This window comes from Pholcus phalangioides, unplaced genomic scaffold (genome assembly GCF_987345545.1).
Source record: "Pholcus phalangioides strain wild (caught in Gottingen) unplaced genomic scaffold, Ppha-v1.0 ptg000015l_1, whole genome shotgun sequence".
Lineage (NCBI taxonomy): Eukaryota > Metazoa > Arthropoda > Arachnida > Araneae > Pholcidae > Pholcus > Pholcus phalangioides.
Genome location: NW_028301608.1, coordinates 48,191,578 through 48,215,762, shown reverse-complemented (window position 1 = coordinate 48,215,762; position 24,185 = coordinate 48,191,578). Strand labels below are relative to the sequence as shown.

Genomic DNA, 24,185 nt, shown 5'->3' with positions numbered 1-24,185 from the left:
CCCGTTTACCCTGTGTCCAGTTTTTGAAAATTCCAAGAAAGGGGAGAACAAGGGGGAAGAAAAGATTTTAAATGGAAATAACACCGATGTCAAAACCAGAGGTCATGCCCCATCTGTGTCCAACCAACACACAAACACACATACAAATAAAATCATGCGTTTCTCCACCTGCTATATACATAACAAGATGATAAGATGCAGCCTGTGGTCTTTTTATCTATTGGGAGGTACTGACACATGCTCCGTTTAAAAATACCTATGGGTGAAAAGATTAAAAAAAAATGTCACTCTTTCCATTCAATTTCATGTATAATTCTTAAAGAAAAGGTAAAGGAAAGCGTGCTTTTAAGAATTTCCGTTGTCGTTCGTTATAGCGCGCGAATGTGTTTTTAATTCATAAATAACTCGCTATAAACGAATATATTTTTTCGTATCTTTAACTTTAGCTCTTTGACAATCACTTGCGAATTACTCGCAATAGCGAGATTCTCGTTATAACGGGCTTTTGCTGTATACTGAATATACCCTACCACCACTATACGGTACTGATCTCCAAGATACGTTTATCTATATCCTCGAAATTGTAGTTGCCTCTCATCATAGGCGGAACGGGTAGGAGGTGAAAGGGATGATCACCCTCGTGCACTTTAAACACCCTCAGTGATTCGCCCCCCTCCGTTTGAGGAGTCAGCATCCACTTATGCCTATTATTTTAATTGGAAGACAAAACAACATGAGGGCAAAGATGAAACAAGATTCCATGACATCGGCATGTCATAGTTTTAATGGTGATGCACAGATGGTTTTAGGGGTTGGTAACTCAGTATGAATAACAACGGAGAAACAAAAACTTTTTTTGATAAAATTGATGAAGTTCGTTGTATTCGTTTCTATAAAATAACATTAAATGTAACGAAAATCTCAAGCGGCAAAGAGAGACAAAAACCGAGAGAGATTGGACTGCGTTTCGATTCACAAACTTAGTTAGCATTAAGAATAAATAGGTAGAATAAGAATTAGGACTACATAGCCTACGAAGTTAAAAATGCTATAAATTTCTAACGGAGCAACTAATAAAACAGTAGAGTGCTAGGAGCTTGATTCATTCCTGAAAATTACTCCTATCAAGCAAAACTCGTATCTAGAAGCAAAATTCCCGTGTAAAATAGTGGAGTTCCTGTTAATTCATCTTACACACAGTAAATTGCTAACACTCGTATAAAAATCGATTAACGTATGATTTCGCGGATTCTGTATAAAATTGGTTTTGCGCGCTAGAGAAATTCATAACTCGTTACTGTCCGACAACTGCTGCCGGCTTCGATGTGTTCTGTGCGTCCCAGCTTTGAATGAATGGTCCGTAATACGTGTTTCATGCTCGTTAGTACAATCATTTGCACGCAAGTTGCAGAATTTTGAAGAAAAAATTTTGCTTGTACTTTAGATTACTGGCAAGTTGAAGCACAACAGTAATTGAATTTCTAAATGACGAAGCTAGTCGAGTCAGATTTTCGGGGGAAGCAAAATGATCAGGACGATGTCCTCTTCAAATGTACAAGTTTCAAAACTTGTAAATGACTTAATTCGTGCTACTATATTCTATTGCAGTTGCTTATTAAAAAACACGTTTAGAATAAATTTTGTTTGTTAATACGAATGCTAAATTATAAACGGATTCGGAGAAAATCACTTTTCGATGTTTCTCCATTTGTAAAAATTTCGATACATCGAATTATATTAACAAATTTCTTGAAACACCGATCTCAAGGGGAGTTATGGATGCGAAATAAGAGGACTGCGTTATTAACAAATGACATAGATGCAAACTTAATGTGTTATAGAACTTGTTGTAATCATTGACACGTTTGGAAACCGGAAGTGTCAAGAAAAGAAAAAAAACGAGAGATTAAATTGATTCCACATTATCGTCACGTTTAGCGCACAAACTTGAAATATTCTCGACAACGACCCACACCCAGAAAGAAAAAAGAAAATAAAACCAATGAACTCGGAATGCAAGTTTATGATAAACAAAATCCTTATTCCTATCAACGAAAACATCTGAATCTTCACGAAGTAAATAAGATTTGTTGTCGTTAAAAAAACCCTCGATTTATATAAAATCCACTGGATTTTTTTTTCTTCAGAAACTTCAAATCCTATGACGAACGAAATCCGTAATTGCTTTCAAGTTCGCGCTTCGGAGACATTTTCCCAAAGAAATACGAGCGAGGAGGAGGCTAAGGAATAAATTCTTACGTAAAGAGTTCCGCGACATAATTTCCCAGACTATTATGCGAGGATGGGGTCGACAACTACCGAAGAACTTCGTTTGTGTTTCAACTTCAGTTCTGTTCATAACGACGGTTGAATTGATAGAACAGAATAGCAGCAATAAAAAAATGACAAGGTCACTTTTAACAATTTATGATGTAAGATAGCTAAATTAATTAAGATCCATTTAGCAGAAATCGACAACGAGCCAGGTCGGAATAGAAGTATATGATATTTTAGCGAACTGATATTTTTTGAATGAATAAATAGGCTCCGTGAAAAAATATATTTTTCCAACTAAGCACCAAGAAATGCGTTTCAAAGGTAGAAATATCATCAGACAAATATACATATTGCCAATAGCACCATGATGTACTTCTTTTTTTTTTAAATGAATGATTAATAAATCCAGTTATATGGGGAAAAATATATCAAAAAGTGCCCACAAAAAACCGGTTCTTCAGATCCGTAATTCATTTGTTATCGGATCATTTTACAACGGATTTGATACAGTGGCTTGCATATATTGCCAACTACATACGTAGTGCGGCTATAAAACAAAGAAAAAGTAATATTCGAGGTTACTTTTGAAAGAGAAGAAAAACAATTTATAGTTTTATGCAAAGATTTACATTTCACTTTTTGGAAAAATAATATCTTTTCTATATCGTACAATAATTTTCGTAATGTATGAAGTAATATGCATTTTTATACTGATGTAGTTACGACAAAAAGCTAAAACTAAATTGTGTTGTTTCGTGGGTCAACATGAACATTGTATACCGGTTGAATAATATGTATCAAAATTTAAGAAAATAGCGACTTCTGTGGCTGAATAAAAATTCAATTTTTCTTTTTTTGGCATCGCAATCAATAAGAAATTCATTTTTATCGATAAGTACACGGTTCTATGGCAGAATGATGTTTTTCGATGACAATGAAAATACTTTCCATGACAATGATAGATACGTATTTGTTGGGAGAATTCCATTCTTTTCTGATCTTTTACCACAAAAATCGAGGTTCAGATCTGAGGCGAGATTTTCCTTGCGCGATGAGAAATCTTCGCAGTGGAATTTATTAATGGTATTTTAATGACTTCAGCTGTAGACGATCGAATGATTTTGCAGAGAAGTAATGGAAAAAATGGAGTTTTCTACTTTGAATAAGAAGAAATGTAATATAGTCTACATTTTTTCTTTTCAGCATGAATTTGATTTATTTACTTTAACAATATATATGTGAAAAAAAAGGGAGGGAATCACACACATTTTTTTCCTTCCTCACTAGACATAAAACTCTATATTCTTTTATACCAAATGAACTACACAAAGCAATACGGAATATTATTGACGGAATATAAGCCATACATAGCATTAAAATGACTTAAATTCGTAAAAATGGACTCCAAAAAGCTTTTATATGCTATGTATTATGATTTTTTTCCATATATATTTTGGAGTATTTTTTGCATCGATATACGGAAGGTCATTTCCATTATTTGCTGTTTTTGTAACACTCGTTATCATTCGAAATGATCTGAAAATGTCAATTAAGAAATAAAGAGGCAATAAGAAACATGCGGATTCTACCCATAAAAACTAATGAATATTCGGATAATTGTAAGACATTATACTGAAGAACTTCCTGAGAAATTTTTCCTCATGAAATTTGATTTGTCGTAGTGTAAGATTTTTTCTCTCTTCTATTCATTATCCTGTTCATTGTATTTAAATGAGGTTCAAAGGAACTTTGAAGAGCGATTAAAGATTATCTACGAAAGCGATGAATATTCACTAAGGCGGAAAAATTACTGCAGTCACTTTACGGACCCGAATGTTCTGAAATATCGGATGTAGCGTTTGACAACTGTGATAATGCATCGTAATGATTTTTTCTCTATTTTTCTAAAAACAGTAGATGATGTATCAGTGAGTAAGTATTTGAGGTTTACGAATACCTTTTGATGATTATAAAAAAAGTATTCGTAATATGTGAGGCCAATAATACGATATGAAATCAATATGGTTTTCTCATATCCCGTGAATATCCAACAATCTGTTTTAAAACTGATCTAAATTAGGCCGTTTGTAACATTGATAAAATTCGAAATATTTCAGGCATATGCATGTGATTTATTGAAACGGGCAACTCAAGGGATGTGCGACCCGTGTGGCCGCACGGGACGCCAAACCAAGTATAAAGGAAAATATATAGGAAGTACGGGTATTATAGAATAGTCGGGTAATATAGAATAGTCGGGTAATATAGAATACCGGGTTTTTTCCACCTTCAACTATAGCACCGATGTGGAACAGTGATAAACAAACTTCAAAATGTTCTCAGGATGCTATAGACTCAAAGTCGTCGGTCGTCACCATCATCACGGCTGCTATAATAGAATATTTGTTTTCCCACTTACATAAATTTACTTACGAAAGTTTTCAAAACTGCTTATTAATAATTGGAAATGTGCCCAAAAATCTGAAACTAAGCACAATGCACAACCACGAGTGCTATGTGCAATTGTACTACGCTGATTTTTAGCTAGCGATTCTCTCCGGTTGGAGGAGACTATTTTTCACAGATGGTATGTCGGGTAATAAGTAACACTATAAGTATTTTCTGTGCGAGTTGGGCTCGAATATCGCTTCACAAGATGTAAAATTTAGTAAGATAGAAGAAGAAAGGTCTAGAAATGATGCGTGTCCTGTTTTTTGTGGGTCCACCTTGGCTGTTTTGTGGGGCAAAATAAGAAGATTGCATTTCTGACACTTATAAATAGACTATGACACCATCGCATCATCAACTACAAAAACAAAAGGGATGAAATGTTCATCGTGAAAGACTCATTAAATCTTGTTGTTGTTGATCAATGAGTCTTCATTTTGAACCACCTATTCGATATTACTCAACGAATTTTTTTTTAATGTCTTTTTTTCTCAGACACAATACTTGTTTTTAGGTATGATAGATACACTTGTCAATGCAAAGGCATGAATCCAAAATTTATAGACATGCAAATTTAAGGTTTCTATTATTGTGTTTTAAATTGGAATAATCGAGGAAATTAAAAAGTATTACATATTACCCGAACTTCCTAAAAAAAATATTTTTCTCGAATCACAGACAAAAATAATTCTTGGTACATTTCATCTAGCTGGAAACACAGTTATGAGTTTTTGGGGTAGTTTAACATGCGTGAAACGTCAGAGGAGTGCCGAAACGATGTCTCACTCGGGTAAGAATGTTGTCTCGAACTTCTCTTTGCTACGGAAGTTCTGATGAAAATTGTGGTCGATCACATGAATTGCATAAATTTTTATTTATTAATGGAACTCATTTATTTATATTTGAAAAATGGTATTCTAACATGTTTATGCGATTTTTAAGCATTTAATTAACGTTATGCACACACACGATACCACACCACAGATAAATGAAAGCACGCACGGATTCAAGGAAAGCATTTAGGAAAATAATTCCAAACTTTTCTCTGGATCAATGTTTATTAAAGTGAGCGTCGCGGCTCCTAGGGGCGTCGTCGTGAGCTGTCAATATTATAGATATTGTAGTGCACCTATTCAGTGCTATAAAGTTCTTTTCGATATTATACTGGGCAGCTACAGTTGGAAAAAAAATTAAACACCTGTGCAAGGGAGCCGCGAAGGGAAAAAGTTTGAGAACCGATGCTCTCTAGTATCTATACCAGGCATCTTCAACCCATTGCACTTTCGGTGCTCCCTGAATCACACCCAGAGTGCTCGATGCTCGTGTCCGATGTCGTGATCGCGAGCACTTGATCAACGTTCCAATTTAACTTCTTGTGCAAAATTGCATTCAAGGATTGAAATCATCCTGATTTCATGCATTCTCATGTTAAACTTTTCAGGTTGCTCTTCTTTTGATGATGGGTACAGGTAGTGCTCGCGACTAAAAAAATATTGATCTCTGGTCAACACCATTGATAAGTCTAGTTTACACGCATTTGAGACTAGTATTAGTTTTGAAAACTGATTAGAAATGTGTGCACGTGTACACGCGCGCATACGCGTGAAACAAATTTATTTTATGAATTCGAACTTCAGAAGGTAGAATAAACACTCAGAATGGACAGGGTCTGTTTCTCGTATTGGGAAATCGGGACACGTGTCAAGGACCCACATTTTTTCAGGGCATTGAAATTAGCTGCCTCTTGTAATGCAGGCACGGGCCGGGGCCTCAAAAGAAGAGGGACCTTACAAAAATGAGATCTGGATCGAAATTTTCGAAAATTTGCCACAAGAAAAGTCACTTGGCCCGGGGTTCATGATGCTGTTAAGACGGCCTTGCACTGGTCCTGCGCCTTTGCCTCAAAGAACATGAAATATCGGGGGGAGGGGCAGAAATTCATACTTGCACAGGGCACGATCTTATGAGGAAAAAGGTCACGAGAATGGATAATTTCGCCTTAAACCAATTCATACTCATTGAACCGACCGATACAAAACTTCCGGTAATAGCGAGTATGGCTTGTGACAAGTTTTTTTTCCAACATTTTTTTTTAAATATTTAAAGTTTGTTAAATTGGTTTAAGTTCAGTTGGATGAAAACAAAAAGACTCACCTGGTAGTTGGGCCAAAAGCTGTGACTTCCCTTCCGCGGCAGTACCGTTAACGTTGCCGTTTGTCCGGCCAGCATCGGCGGGGGAGGAGGAGGCTGTATTGAGGGCCGCCGGGGGCCACGGGAGCCTGGGCCCGAACTTGCTCGCCCACAACAACGGAAAGAACGGGTGTACGTTCACGGCATCCATCCGGTAGGGCTTCTTCGAATAACTCGGAACGTCGTCTTCTCGACAGGAGATCTCCGGGAAGTCGTCGGTGTGGCACAACAACGGGAAAAAAACCCTTTTTTTTTCTTGCTTAATTATTATTTAATTCACCTTAGCGGCGGCCTCTCGTCAACCGTGCGGAAAGCCGGCGGCCAGGAGCCGGAGCCCCACCGGCGGCAGCATCATCAGTTCGCACGGATTCGGAGGAAAAGGGGAATGAAGAACAAAAACGTCTTAACTCGTCCGGGCTCCTTGTTTTCTTCCCGCGGTAAAACGAGAATCCAATTAAACTGACAAAAATTCAGGATGATGATCAAGCGGCGAGAAGAAAAAAAAACCTGCCGTGTCCGCACAGGCGACGAGGTAGTCCAAGAATCAAAGCGTAAGAAAAAAAAAACAAAAACAACAAACTGCGGGTTGGTTGGTCACCACGGTTATACAAAAGGAAAAAAAATACACGTAGAAGGGACGCAAGTTTTGTTTCAAGTTCGTGGTGCAGCCGTTGAGAGACGCTGCATGTTGTCAGCTACCCTACGGAGCGTACTGCGCTCTGTTACGGCCTGACGGCCTCTGACCGAACGGTAGGGGGGCCCGCCCCATCGCGAGCGGCGATTGCAGCGCCACAAGGCGGCAAACAGATTTTCTCCCTATTTCTTTCTCCCTTTCTCGGAGCATCTATAAGTAAATAGATTCAACGCTCGCGCGCTGTGTGTGTCTGCTGTTGGGCTCTTCTTCCTTCCTCTCTCTCTCTCTCTTTGAAGAGCAAGAGCTGCTTCTTCTTCTTCAGCGACGTTCTTACCTATCAGTCAATCAATCAGAGGCACAAAGGGAGGCAGATGCCTTCATTTCCTGTCAGTAAAGGAGCAAAGAAGATGGCCGAGAGAAGGAGAGAAAAATGATTTTCTTCTTCTATACTTCAGCTCAGGTGAGGAGCCTCCCCACCCCCTACAAAACCACGAAGAGAGACACATATTTACACACACACACACAGTTATACCTTTTATTCATTTCATTTTTCAGCTTCAAAGACTTAAACAAGCTTCAGAAAATTTACCAAACTTTCGAATCAAAAAGCGGTCAAATTTAACACGAATAACCAATTTTATACAATTAAACACAGACAGATCTACTCATGATAATGAGATCGATCCTCAATAACTTCAAGAACGAAAATGCTAAATTTCTCAACTACACTGGAACCTCCCATAACGAACACTTTTGAAGCCAGTGGAATAGCCTTCAATGTATTTCGCTTTGCAGGGCGCTTCCATAACTTCTCTTGTTACATTTTACTGGCTAACCGTTGATCCTAGAGGTATTCTTCCAATTACAAAAAAATTCCAAACAACGTGCAGAATTTAGATACGCCATTCACATTACAAAGGCTTGAATAGTTATTAAAATATGAAAATTAACTTTTTATACAGATGCTCTGTCCTATAAAACTCAATTAGAAAGTTGTTGTCCCGTCCCTTCTGCAAAAAAAAAAGTAATATTCGCTGAGATATTTGAATTCAAAAGAAAATGGGATAGAAAAGCATAAACTAAAAGACGCTGCATCTCTCTCTCTCGTTCATGCTGTTCTTTCTGAACATTTCTCCGATTTTCTAATTGAAATATCTCGGTGAATATTGCATTTAGAAACATGGAATTTTTTTTTGTTGGCCCCGGGAGGGACAGGGCAACAACTTTCTAAATGGGTTTTATAGGACAGGCGTGTCCGTATAAAAAGTTATATATTTTTATATTTTAATAGCTATACAAGACTTTGTACCATCAGTGACGTATCTGAGTTCTGCACGTTATTTGAATACTTTTGGAAATATGCCTCTACGATCAACGGTTCACCAGTAAAATGCGCAAGAGAAATTATGGAATCACCCTGTTTATTAACGGAACACTCCTTGTTAGCGGACATAAGTGTCGGTCCAATGAATATGCGTTGTCGAGATATTACACTGCACTTTTAAACAGCACATGCACCTTTCAAACATTGCGCTGGGGAGTTTACATTTCTTGGTGCATGCCGGAGAGTGTCACGCAGGGGCGTAGCCAGAAATTTCGTTCGGGGGATCAAAGTGATAGAACAATAGATTTGCCCATCTTTTTCCCTTTTTTCGGTCATTTTCTCACATTTCGGGGGGGGGGGGCAGACCCTCGAGTCCCCCCCGTCGCTACGCCCTTGATGTCACGTGATGGGTATGTCCTTATTCGGAGGTATGCGTGTTTAGACACTTTCTTTGAAACAAATGGAAAATCAAAAAAATAAAAAATAAACAAACCAGGGCCGTAGCTAGGATTTTTGCCTCCCCCTCATAATTTCAAAATTCGACAATTTTATAACGGTTTTCTTTGTTTTCACCTAAAATTGCAACCCCATGAATTTTACCGCCAGGGGCAGTTGTTCTCCCCGCCCCCTCTAGTTACTGCCCTGAATAAACTGAAAATTAATAAATAAGTAAAGTTGCATTTTTCCAGACGTAAGTATTCGGGTTCACTTTGATAGAAATTTCGAACAGCAGTTACAACAAGAACACAGTTCTAAGTGGTAATAACAATCTATTCGGCAAACCCATTAAAATATTCATGAATTTTAATTTTCTATTATTTTAAGCATGGCGGCCCCAAGGACAGGGCCGACTGGTTGACTCTAGTCCTGGGCCCGGGAACAAATCTTATTATTTTTGTTTTGTTATTTTTTTCAAACTATAATTTCACTGCGGAGGGCTCGTGAAAAACCCTGGCCTGGGAGAGAGCGAAAAATATATCATCCTAGAGGCCCGAGTCAAGGGGTGTGTAGGCCATGATGTTAAGGCACCACATGACGACGTGGCATGTCCAACATTGATTAGAACAATTCCGGAGTATGCTATATTATGAGAATCATAATAGGAAATAATCCGGTTCAATCTTTGACTATTATATGAAGTATTAAATTATGATTACTTTTTTTTAATTTCCAGCTTTGCGTTTTAATAAGATCGAACTGACCACCGGCAGAAGGCGCTCAATTCGTAGATGAAAAGAAAAGAGTGGGGGAAATCGAATGGAGGGAAAGAGTAAGAAGGGGGGGGGGGTTGACCAGAATCGATCCGGAAAAACCGGGAAAATAGAAAGAACGAAAGTACACTGGGGAGCAGGATAAAAGAGGGAGGATTGGGGAGCTGAAAGGGGGTGAGAGGAACCAGGGAGAGAAGAGAATGTCGATATTCTCGAAATTTAAAGCTCGCTCATTCCATGACTACAGTTACGGATGACAGCGACTGGACATCGGTCAACCGGTACTTGGCCGCTCAACGCTCACCAAACCAAAGCCAAAGGGAAAAAACGACGGGACAGCAAACCCGCCAAATGGACAATACTAAAAAGGATTTGAAAATTCCAATGACACGATATTTAAATTTAAAAATTTATGTATCTCAGTACGCAACAGGAAAAACCTTCAAAAATGTTCTTGTTTGGGCCCAAAACACCAAATATTAAAATTTTAAAGCTGAAATACAACATATAAAAAGTCACGAGAGAAAATCAGAAAAGGCACTTGAATACCCCAAAATAGATAAAAAGACACACGAGAGCAGAGGCATACGCAGAAGCATGGGGGGGGGGGGGGGGGGGCTCGCGCGCACCAAGAGCCGATCAACAATTAAAAATTACTTTTAAATATTTTTGTAAAAAAATTAAACTACCGAAATAAAATACCTTGCCATGCTATTTTAATCAATTTCTATTAATTCAAATGCTTTTGAAGGTTGGTTACTCAAAATTTTTCTGGAAGAAATTACTGTTCCGCTCCAAACCTTTTTGTGCCCCCCCCCCCTTCAATGGTCGACCCTGCGTACGTCCTTCCACATGAGGTACAGTTATATATTTATTTATAACGTGATAATGCTTATTAACATGGATGGAAAATACAGCACCAAGCTGTCAAAAGATAAGTTCCATCGAGAGTACAGGACGAGCTTCTTACGCTTAAGGTCTGTAGTACCAGCGCTAAGTCACAAACAACATTCATAAAACTTACTGAAAGCGATTTTTTTTTTCTGTTTACACACTTAAGGGCAAAATCGTTTTCCCAATCGCGGAACAAGAAGCTAAGGCACCACTTCTCATTCATCATAACAAGTTCTTCAGCGAATAAAAATAATAATAACAAATTCTTTTATAAATCAAAGAAAATCTTCCTCAAGAACTCCATCAAACATATGAGTAATTGGAAATAGATTATTTTCACGGATTCAGCGCTCATAGAGAAAAGCTTAAAAACGATTTACAAAAAGAAATGAAGTTTTGAAAAAAAATAAGCCAACTTCAAATCTATGGACACATGCGAGATTCCAAATATTTTCCGAGAGAACATCAAAATTGTTGAAACGGTGATGAAAGGCTCTCGTCGCACACGGGAATAAGCCCACTGTATGTGTACGAGAAATCCGAAGCCCCAATATGAGTCCGTATTTACAATAACGTCAAAAATTGACATACACTGGAATAAGGAAAACACGAACATTCACCTGACGTTGAGAACGTAATACCGTAATCGTAGCAATAACTTATTATGGAGAGGGCGTGGAAAGATTCTCGAAAAATCTAATTTTGGAAGGATTCCGGAATGTTCTGTCAAGTCTTCGTTTCGTGATTTATTTATTCATTGTTTTCAAGGAAACCTATCTTCACAAGTTCAATACAGAATTCAACTATTTTTGTTTAATGAAAGCATTAAAGTAAGCTTTCTTAAAATTAGAGTCCCTTGAAAACCAGGGTGACTAAAACGCCATCTTTGAACAAAGTGTGACGTAAGTATTATAGCCAGCCGCTGTTCAACTATCCTGCGTTTTTGTAACGATTAGACATCACGTTGAACTGGTTTTGCCACTAAACGATGAGTCCGCTCGCCTCTCAAAGCGCCTTAGCCAATCGTAGTTCCCTATTCTGCTTCTTTCTTTCCAACGATTTCTGGAACTTAAGCAGCTCAAGGACTTGAAACAACCCGTTCCCTCAAAGATGGAAGATAAGTTTGTTCTCCTTTATATATAAGTGCCTTCATTAAAATCATTTTTCATTTTTACACTTATCATCATATCATATATTCATCATACATGTTTTGGCGAAACAGACAATAGTGCCAATTGATAATGCCTCCGATCCTGAAAATTCTGGAAGACAGTGATACAATCATAAAATTTTTGCCTCCTAATGTTGGTGAAACTTTTGAGCCGAGCCTTTTATTAGTTTTTAAAGCTTCATAATTTGACTTTTTTAAAGCTCAACATAGATATTTACCCATATCTGAAATTAGTTGAGCTCCTTCCATTGGGTAGATGGGAGATTTCTACAGAAACTTTATTTTCAATTAATATGTATAAACACTTTTCAATGAAAAATATCGTTTTTCACCTTCACTACTCGTCTTTTTAATGAGAACTTGTACTTGCGGGTTGCCTGGTAGGTGACAGCGAAAAACTGAACACATTATCCCTACTATGCTCTCGAATTTTCTCTCATCTCTATGACAGAGTTCTGACTCTGACTGAAATGAAGGGACGAAATTAGAAAAAAAATTAAATATATTTTGCATATTTCAAAGATACTTGTGAGCTCAGGGATGATGACGTAAATTGAGTAATTATACTTTCAGTACGTTATAAAAGGGTTTTATATCATACATTTCTTTCACAACAGAAGCTATGGCGTTAATGGGATAGTGACGACGATCCTGAAAATACTGGAAGATAGTGATAACGAAGGTTTTGCCTTCTAATGCGGGTGAAACCTTAGATACAAGACGTATATCAGCTTTTAAAGCCTTTTATTTTAGTGATTTTAAAGCTTAAACGCAAAAATTTACTCATATTTAAATTTGTTTCAGTCCCATTTATTTAATACGTTCTGTCAACATGTTTAAATGAGTTACCACCCAATGGAAAATATTTTTCCTCACCACTCGTTCTTTTAATGAGGACATGTACTTGGCGGGTTGACCAAATGTCCAGTTGGCGACAGCCAAAAACCGAACACACATTCCCTACTATACTCTCGAATGTTCTCTCATCTCTATGACAGGGATCTGCCCATGACTGAAATGAAGAAACAGTACAAAAAAGGAAAAAAAAATTGCAGCCAGAACAGAGATGGCACCAAAGCAGGGACGGACAGTTGGATTGACCAGTACGGGAGAGGAGATCGGAGAACACGTGCGGGGGGGGGGGGAATAACAGTGTTTCACACATAGAGGTCATAAAAAAAAAGTGGAGGAAGGAGAGATGGACGGAGGTCGAAAAACTAGAAAGACACATCCAGGACAGAAAACTAAAGAAAGAATAAAATGGAAAATAAGGAAAAACGTTCCCTTAAGACGGACCAGAGTAGACAATTTCAAGATAGAAAGGTCGACAGGGACAAAGACGAAAAGAAAAAAAAGAAATAAGAAAGAAAGAAAGACCAACAAAATAAAGGAATCCTCGCGAGGCATATTTTACATCTATTACTACATCCCATTCCAGGCCCAGCGGCTTCGAGGAAAAAGTTCTTCCTCGATTCCTCCATCTATTCCATTTTCAATTGTTTCAAAAGCAAGAACAAGAGAAGAATATATATATATAAAGGAAAAAGGGAAGATCCAGAGAAGAGTCCTGGAGGAAAAAAAGAAAAGGATAACAGATATGTAAAACATTTGTCCACTAGTCTTGGACTTCGCAGAGATGTGACAGAAAAAGTTACAAGGGCTATCCCCGAAGTTGGCGGCTGCCGGTCTTTACTTATTTTTTTCTTCTGGTTTTTTCGTTTTCTCTTGTTCCCTATTTCTTTTCTTTATCCTTCAGAGTCGGTGAAGGCATTATTTTCTTTGTTTTGTAAATGGCCGCGTAGAGTATATTTCCCTTCTCCATAAACATTTTTGGCCATTAAAAAAATTACGAATATTCCGATAATCCAAATGCAGAATATTCGTTGAAAAGAAATATCCAAGAATGAAGAAAAAAATAATTATTTATAGGTATAGCTGTATATAATTATTTTAGTAATAATTATACTTACAGCTACACCTCTGTATTTGATGCATGTTTGAAACGCGCCACACAAGACAAGAAAAACAACCTGCCACACATATCTGTCGTTCACGAACAATTCTTATTTTCGGTATTCTTCGATACCACATTCGCCATCAGCACTGGATGTATTACTGACGAACCTCGGTATTTTGAATGCAATACTGCCCCAAAATCTGCGACGTACGTCCAGAACAATTAGCGCTACTGCAGAACAATCTGGAAGTATTTTAAGAAAAAGTGCAAGAAAACATAATTATGGGGATTTTAACCGCAGAGCATTTCCAGTCAGACGAGGGTTCGTTGCAGAACAATGCAAAACATTCTGCTTTCGGGCTGTATGAGCAGTTTTCACATATACTAGTACATACCATGGCCAGCGACATAAAATATAATCTTGTGAAAATGAACTAAGTTGCACATTTCCTGATCATTTGAGTGACTCACGACGAAGTTACAGAATACCTAAGCGGCCTGCGGTGGCATTTCACGTCACTTAAGTTACCCGCGGCACAGCTGAAGATCACTCAAACGGCCCACGCCACATTTCCACATGACTTGAGCGGTTCTCAGCACATTTCAAGATCACTTGAGCGAAGCGCCTATAGTACCAGGGCCTGTCCCTCATTAGCTTGGGCCCTGTGAAAAAAAGAATTTTGGCCCCTTTATGTACAACATTCTTCGAGGCAAAGGCGTATGCAAGGGCGGAGGGGCATGGAGGGAGACCATGCATCCTTTCCCCTACACGATCAAAAATTAAAAATAATTGTTATATTTTCTGAAGAAACTAAAATATCGAAAGATTCCAATTTTGGCATCCGAATGGGACCGAAAATTTGTTGGCCCTGGGCACGTGCTCCGTTTTCTCATGAGACCATGAGAGAAACAGTCCCTAATTGAGGATTAGGGATAATTGAGCCCCGGAAAAGTCGGAAAATACCACCTATTTTGTAGGAGTGTTTTTCTTGGGAATGTTTGACTCCTAAGAAATTGGGTGGCAATTATTATTATTTTTTTGTCAAGTCTTGAACATTATACCACAATATATAATTTTCCGTGCGATTGGTGGATTATGTGTCTAAGGCCGAGATTACACTATAAAAGTTTGATAAAATCCCTTTTATAAAACTTGAAAAGTCCAGCCAATAAAGCTCATGGGTTACATTCGAGCAAATGCAACCGATAATCTTACTCTGGTTGAATTTTTGAAATTTCATAAAATAAACTTTCATAAATTTTGAAAAATACAACCAATAAGCATATCGGTCATATTCGAGCGAATGTAACTAATGGGCTCATTTTTTTTTCTTCTTCAAGTTTTGTAACAGATTTTTTATTACACTTTCATAGTGTAATTCCGGACCAACTAGATGTTCTTATGACGTGTTTCCTGGTGATAATAAAAAAAGACGATTAGCATTCTAAATGTGACCAGACCGTGTCTACATAAAACTCGACTTAAATTTCATTGTTTGTTTTCGTCATTTGATGACCATTCCTTTCGAAAAAAGTAACTCCGTACTGAATCCAGAACACGGGATAAAAGGACAAAAGTAGAAAAAAAATCTTGATAAGAGAAGAGAAAAGAAAAGAAAGAAAAAAAACGAAAGGACCATGATTATGACAGGATAAACCAACTCTTCGATAATTACTGTAACGCAGGAAATCCAGACACAGTCCCCAAATTGTTTACCTCCCTTGTATCTTACTTCTTTACTCTCTATCTCGGTGGGTTTTTCTCTTTCTTGCAGGCCCCGGCACCTTTTTCTTTCTAGGATTGCTCCAGTCGTGTCCAGGAGAAACAAGTCTTTAGTGGATAGACCAATCGACGCAAGCAGACGCACTGGATCGTCATTTGCTGGTAGTTAACGTTTCTCCGGAAAACATATATATGTGTGTGAGAGAGGAAAAGAATCGAAATCTCGAAGAGAAAATAAGTACGACGGCTACGAGGACAGACTGCCAGACAAAAAAAAGTTGGTGAGAGGAGAAAAAAATCTAACTGATAACTGTGTGTGTGTGTGTGAATAAGATAATACAAAGGTGGTAATGAGACGGATCACGTTATTGAGATCGTATTCAAAATATATTTTCGGAATGCTTTCGACTTTGAATAATGAATATCATACATGGATTTTAAATCCACGGAACAAACTTAAGAGGTGATATAAGACACATAAACAAGCATTTTTTAGTCACGGCATGTGTGGTCAAATCGCAATAGGTTTTAACATAATGAAGTAGACCCATTTTTGCTGGGAAAAATTCTAAATTACTCAAACACTCCCACCATATCTCCTTTCTCTCGACTTTTTTTTGTGAGTCTATCTCCTAGGAATCGTGCACGTGATTTCTATTGGATTCCTATTGGCACCTTCGGGAACCTCATTGCCAAAATTAGCGCCATTAATGTTTAACCAATGTATTTTAATACAGAGTTTAACATTTCATATTCGATCATACATTCCAGGACGCAAAATGCTTGATTAGGTGTGTTCTCTCGACCCTTCAAGTTTGACCCATGAAAACTGAATGACAATGTATAAACAATGAATATTTTTTAACGTTAAAACGCGTCAGGGGAAAAACATTGGAATCCGATGTAGTTTTTCGATCAATTCAAAAAATATTTCAACTACGGCGAGAGAGTGTTCTAACTTATTTTTCTGTCAATACTTGATCGACCAAAATATGTATACAAACGATAATTCATTAAAATTGAAGATAAGTGGTCGAATATTCATAATGCTCAGGTGACTAGTTGAAAAATACGATTATTTCACTGACAAATACGTCTAATGCAGAATTCCCAGCAAAATTTACATGATAATTTTCCCTGATCCAAACATAAAAATTTCCCTAACTTTTTCCCCGACCAAAACACTTGAAACAAAGAGATATAACTCGAAATCTTAACCACTCAAAATATTTTCAAGTTTCAGATTTTCCCTTCACAGAACTTTTCTCAGACTTTTATCAAATACTGTATTTGCATATTTCCTTGACTTTTGCCAAGTATGTTACATTAACCCTGACCATTTTTCATTTCCCTGATTTTTTAGGTCTTGGGAATTGCGAGGTATAGGGGAAATCCAAGCGAGTCCGGCTTCCCGTACTCTAGTATGGTCGCATCTACGACATCAATATGACCAATGACTCAATCAACTGTATCGAGTTTCGTGAAATATTTCCCATTTCCAATTTGAATCATTTCTTTGACCAAGAACGTATCATAGTCTCTGTATTGTATACCTTTTGATAAAACCCGTAGTTTTCCATCGTACAGTAAATACATTAGGACAAAAAAAAAAAGAAATTGCATCACATCACGTACGACAGCAAGACATCATCTTAGAAATGGAAAGTCAAAAGCTGAAACTATTCAGGATAATACTTGGGTAGAGAGGGGTCTCGGAATTTCTGGATAGAAACAATGTGGAGTCGAACAAGGGTGGGACGGTTGGTAAAAGGGAGAGAAAAAATATTGTCCTGGACGTGATGTGTCTGGAAAAATCGTTAATATTCCTCTTCCAGTTAAAGCTCTGACCTGTCCCGGCAAATGCCTCGTAAACTGGACAAGGAAAATTCATGGCAAAGGAACGGGAAAAAAAACGGCAGAAAAAAAAATCCCGGACAGAAAAAAAAAAAGTGCACGAATAGAGGGAAGGGGCTGCTAACAGACAAGCAATACGGAGGCGGAGCGTCGTGGAATCCATATATCAAGGACTGGAGATTTCGAGACTCACACAGAAAAAGAAAGGTGGCATAAAAAAATACAGGATAACCCCGTAATTTGCGCCACAGAGGAGACGATTAGTAGGTGTCCGGCAGTCGAAAAAACCGATTTGGTGCAGTGAAATATTACTGCACACCAGAGAAAAGAGAGAGTCAGGGTATAGGAGTAAGTGGGGCGAGGGGGGGGGGGTTGCCCACGGCACGTTAAAAATACGGGGTCGAGCGGGTCTGCCTGGACGTTTTCCGCCAGATTAAACCAGAAAAGTACGATGTCCTGTGCAGCAGGACACGGTAGTGGACGGAGTAAAGGGCAAAACGCATTCGTCCAACGGTTTGCAGATACACTAGTGTCCTCCTCCTGCAACCTTCTCCAACCAGTTATGGAGTGAGTGAATGAGTGAGAGAGGGAGAAACAGCTCTAAAAAAATCCTCTCAAATTCGATTGTTAAAAAAAATATATAATTTTTTTTATGTGTATGCTGCTGGCTCTGGTTTGGAATGAAATATGGATTGCATGAAACTAGAAGTTCTCCAAATGTGGATGACTTTTTTTTTTTCTTCTTGCTCTCATCATTTTCCTCACACACATTCCCCGCCTCTTCCCATAACTCCTTTTCCCACCAATACGTTCGACCAATAGTCAGCCGCTAGATTTTAAAGATGAAAGATGATCTTCGAAAATGCATGTTATTACTTAACATTTTACCATGGAAAAGGGGGAGAGAGAGAGATTAGGAAATATATATTCCGAGATAATATGACAGGTTAGCACTCAGCAAAATGAACCAAAAAACAAAAGGAATAAATAAATGAAAAAAAAAAAAAACACCGAGAAATGGTGACAGCGAAGAGACACAGAAAGGGTGTTCTACCCATTCATTTAATTTATGGGCCTAAGGTTTATTTTTAACACTGATTTGTCATAATTCAACGTAATGAAAAAAAATTGGGAATAAATTGATATTGGGACGTTTGTGTGTGAGCGGTTATATTAGAATTTCACTACCCATACCTTGCTATACATATACAGCAAATAAATACTTGGGCGACAAATTTCTTCGGGTATTATTAGAGATGTGTCTAAAAAAAATAAATCTTAGTAAGAGTCTACAAGTGCCCCGATTATCCAAGTTTATGTAGACCGGGCCTTATGAAGGAACACCTGGGTAAGCTGAAATCTCGAATAATAAGGACCTTTCAATATTCTGAGGTTAAAAATAATAAATGAAGTCATAAATGGTGTATATAAATTACTTTTTCACATTTTTCAATGCAATAAAAAGATTAAATGAATGCAGAATAAAGACACATGATATACTGCAAATGCCACTATGCATGTTCAGGAATACCTGACGGGTATGTTTACATAAATATACACCTCGGGTATTCTGAATGTATTTATAGTTTACAAGATTGCTTTATATCCATTGCTTTGAAAAATAGTCTTTCAATGTCTTCAGCCATGGATCACTGTTAAATGCTTCACAAAGCACTAGTAAGCTACAGGTTTAAAATGTTTTTTCTGGTACAAAATTTTCCAAATTCATTTTTCTCATGGATCCTCTTTTCACGAAAAAAACAAAAACAAATTCCTCTCGTCACCTAGATAAGCCATCTAACAAGATTTTCTGTTCTATCCAACCTTCTAACGCCTCCCCCCACATCCACGAAGCGATATAGCCTATTTTGGGAAACACCGATTTTTGTCTCTACCTACATCTTACTCAGAAAGCTCTCATTTCACGCAGCAGAATTCTGTGAACAGATTTGTCACGATGCAAGGCTTTTTATTGCATCTAATTTTTGAAATAAATTCATGAAAATACCTCGGATAACACGAAATTCAGTAAGTCGAAAAAGAAGTGACACGCGTGTTCTTGATGGCACAATTTTTTTCACTACTCGTTACAACTTTGCATCTAATTAAGAAAAATGCAAAACATTATTTACTCTCTATTAGTAATGCACCATAATATTCGCGACTTACTTTTCCACTCTAGATGTTCTTTGCCACTTTCAGTAGCTCAATACGTATTTTGTCTAGGTTTTTCAGGTCCCTTCAGTTAGTGAACTTGTGTAATTTACGCTCACTTCCACCTTATTGCAGTAGGATTCTATTTTCAGTGTTTCATGTTTCCCTTATCTTACAAACTCACCCTGACATAACCTCTTTCACACAACACAATAAAATATAATCAGTAAATTTTTAATATTTATGGGAAAAATTGCAATTAATATAATTTTTTAAAATTAGTTTGCATTACCTAAGCATTATTCGGTCGGGCGGAATAACGAACAGCAGCCGAATATTCATCCAATCTCTACTTTGTATTTGTGCATGTCTATTTTTGGTATCGGTATAATATTGAAAGTAAATAATATCAGAATTATACTAAAATCTTCAAGTAGGGGGAAAAAAAAAAACAACAGTTGAGCGGAGAGAGAAAAGAAATTCTCTTTACAGAATGACAAATATAATGAAATACAATTCCCAAACAAGACAGCTCCGGTTTGTTCCGGGAAAACCCATTCCTTGTCTTAGAGCAAAAGAGGTTGGTCTTAAATTCTAGTAAAGACCCATCTGTGTCTCCTTCTCTCAATGTAAGTGTATGTGCGCCTAGAAAGAGAAGAGTTGATAAGCCCGGAAGAATGAAGGGATGAGGTGGAGAAAAGAAAAAAATTATTGGACAATCATTTCCCTGGACCACCACAAGCGTGATGTACGAAAAAAGAATTGGCAGGAAAAACAATTATGCTTCATTCATTCGGGTCCAATCTCGATTAGCGAAACGTTTTTTTGCCCCCCCCCCCCTTCTTCTAAAAGATCGTTTGATTATTCTACGAATAATCGAGACATTAACTCGAGTCGGGGTCGTAACTAGGATTTTTGCCGACGTTCGGCGAAAGTGATTTTGAGTACATCATTTCATAACAGTGTTTTTCGTTTCCCACAAAATTTACCACCTAATCAAGATTGCAGCCCGGTGCACGAACCCTTTTGCTCCCTTGTAGTTCCGGCTCTGGGCTACGCTACTATAACGGCGAGATCTTCACGACCCTCAGCGGGTCTGATGCCTGAACTTGACATACCAGAGACGTATACGTTAATATTCCTTACGGAGGGTCTGATGATAAGATTAGGGAATGGGGGAAAAATATTAGAAAGTACCAGAATGAGAATTCCAAACTGAGGTAAAGTACTGTAAGGCCGACAATCGTCTTACGAATGGGCCTAGGCTAGACACACAGGCTTAATAAAATTTGACACAAAAATGGTTATAGCTTTTAGATATTTTTCACAGACCCAAACAGCACAAACGTAGGGGTGGTTTTCTCGCGCTGAGTAGATATTCTTATATGCTTTTTTTAATCTCAGGAGATCTGTCCTGACTTCAAGCATTGGGGTGTTTTATCTTTCAAGTCAGGGTTGAATTCCCTGAGGTTAAAGAAAATATCTACAGCGAGAAAAAGCAACCCCCCTCCCACACGTTGAGGTTATAAAACATTCGAATCCTCGATTTACAGAATCAGATAAAACCGGCTTGTTATTTGATGAATCAAGGACATCATTGTCATATCGGGGTTAAGACTAACACAAATATGCGCACAAGGACTAAAAAAAAAAAAAACACACACACACAACAAACAAACAAACACACACACACGTTAAATTAGCGTTCGTTATATGGGGGGACCGACTGTATTGCATTGCAAAAATACGTTTACGAAATTCATTACAATATTTTATGACAAATGCGCAGAGGAAAACTTAATTTCATAAATAAAAAGTATAGAAAATAATAAAGTAATATTTTTCAATAGCAATGGAATCAGAGCTGCAACTCAGAGCGGGGAGGAGGGGGGAGGAAAGACCGGTGTTCAAGGTGCTTGATCCGGAACGGGGGGGGGCGGTGAGTTTTTCAGCCCCCTTTTTGTTCGCCGCCTGACAGTCGAGTGGTTAGTGAGCTAACTTCTGACTGTACAGGTCTGGCTTCGAATCCCGGTTCGAGCATGGATATCTACTAACACCACCAAATTCCCTGGGCAGATCACAAGTATATCTCTTAGGAATAGGTGAAAATCATGTGAAAACAATAAAATATCTTTTTTGTTCAAAATTACGGGGGGGGGGGGCGCACCAACATGGATACCGGTCCCGGTCGATAGGGTAAATTTTCGTTTCCAGTTGCTGCCCTGGAAGAAACGAAAGAAAGTAAATTCATACTATGTTCATTCATGAAATTTTTTAAAAAGGCCAAAAACATGCGTACTTACGGGAGAAAAACATATAATAGAATATTTCTGATGTATACGTATAGTGAAATAATTTTTGATATGTTCCTTACTTTGTATAATATGAACATAATAGAAAGATTTTCTGACATCGTTTACGTGTGCACCGTAAACTCGACAAAACTTTTTTTTTTCACGGAGAAACCCCCCTACCTTCTCAGTAGAATCTATAACGTGGTGTAGTACTCGAACACCTTCACCGAATAAAGAAGCATATGAAAAACTCGATATCCAGAAAACGAAATTCAAGGGAAAGGGCAAGTGGAACAGGAGAAATTTTTATGGGCATGGGCTATGAACTCCTACCACAGCATGCAGGACCTAGAATTGATGGACAGTGGCAGGGCAAGCACGACTGAGCAGTTGTAGTGGAAGTTTAACTCCGAGTGATGGAGTACCAGTCAAAAATAAAGGACTTCCCCTTACCCACACTCCTTTTCTTAAAAATAAGGTAAGGAAAAGTTTTATAATTGAGTAGGACCCTTGGATATTTGCGGCTGTGGGGAGGTAGGTAGAAGATTGAAAGCTGCTTGTAAATGGGCTGCCTATATACGCAAGGCCAGCCTGGAAAATAACTTCGTCCATAGCAGAAGAAAAAAAAGGGCGAGAGGAAAATTTAAAAGTATTCAACCTGGTCAAGTGTTAAGGCGAACGGCGAGAGGCACTGGTCAAGCAACCATGAGTATCCTCTACCAGCTTGTCAGAGATGAATAGCCAAAGCCATTTTAGAAACTTCGGGCAAGAGGGGGGGGGGGGTTGAAAGAGAGAGAGAGAGAGAGAGAGAGAAAGTGAAAAAAATACAGAATTCACTTGACCGCTATAAATTATGGACCCCGCATCAACTGCGAGGAAGTGTGAATGTTTAATGGATCCAGTGCCGTCTCGTTCCAACGATAACCGAAAAAAAAAATAATTTATAGTATATATATTTTATACGAGTATAAAAGTGTATTGATTCAAACTAGAAAGCACAAAACTTAGAAGAGAATACTGTATGTATGTTGAGAAAAAATTTTTCAAACATGTTTTTAAAGCACCTTTAGTTTTTCTATTGATGGACAACGTTCCGTCTTTTGAGCGTTTCCGTGCGTCACGTGTTCTCGACCATTTTTTTTCTTCCCCATTTTAAAATTTTTCGAGGAAAACGATGACATAAACTTCGAGTGGAAAAGAGGAAATAGCCATGACATGTATTAAAAAAAATTACAAAAGTAATTTCTATCATAAATCTAAGACACTGTTATACCATCTGGGATGTGCTCATGTGTTTCCGAGTTTCTTTAAATCATTAAATGAGACAATTCGAAGTCATTTGACGCTACGGTCAAGCCTATAGTAGTTCTGGAACTTTTGGCAACCGCGGTTCCCTTATCAACGTTCATCCAAGGCTCCTCGAAACAGTCTAACAATAGCCTCTTCGAAGCATCGAACAGGCATACGTCAATGTCACCAGCTCATCGCGATACACCTGATAAAAATTGGCGACTCACTGTTTGAGAAACACCACATTAGACACACTCTCTATAGCCCGGCCAGTGCAGTAATCCGTCGTTTTCAGGCTGGTTCTCTTTGCGTACGGTAGCGGAAAAAATATTACTCAAAAGTACATGACTTTGATACTGGGGTGGGTTAGGCAAAAGCAGTTTTTTATGGGGCCCCTAACTAACGGGGATAGCAGCGGTTCTCAAATTTTGTCACCCGCGGCTCTTTCCTCAGTCAACGTCTCTCCACGGCTACCCAGAACGGTCTGAAAAAAAAAAAAAAAAACACCGAAGATGCACACATAAGTATCGCGACGCCTCTGACACGAGGAAACAACCTAGGAGCCACGGCGCATACTTCGAGAAAACTGGAGTGAGGGGGAAAAAGCGTTCCATTGAGAAACCAACTTCACGAAGTACCTGGGCTTTGCTAAAATACGAGTCTTTTAAAGAGGCGATATGTTTCGTCAATGCTGCTTAAAGGATTAATAAAATCCTAAATTCAGGACTTGACAAATTAGAAGAAAGTTTAAGCGTCAGCAAAAT

The 24,185-nt window shown here is 38.1% G+C and overlaps 1 protein-coding gene across 4 annotated transcripts in view; it reads right to left on the bottom strand.

Moving 5' to 3' along the window:
* The window catches only part of LOC149076121 (uncharacterized), a 489,131-nt gene that overhangs the window by 98,184 nt on the left and 366,762 nt on the right, over positions 1-24,185 (bottom strand). Inside the window, exon 1 of one of the 4 annotated variants that reach the window (XM_089243652.1) lies at positions 6,880-7,656. The exons of the other annotated variants lie outside the window; for them this stretch is intronic. Within the exon in view, the coding sequence (XP_089099778.1) occupies positions 6,880-7,066 (187 nt within the window). The 5' untranslated portion in view covers positions 7,067-7,656. Of the gene's footprint in view, positions 1-6,879; positions 7,657-24,185 lie in introns of those variants that run through there. 4 annotated transcript variants of the gene reach the window in all.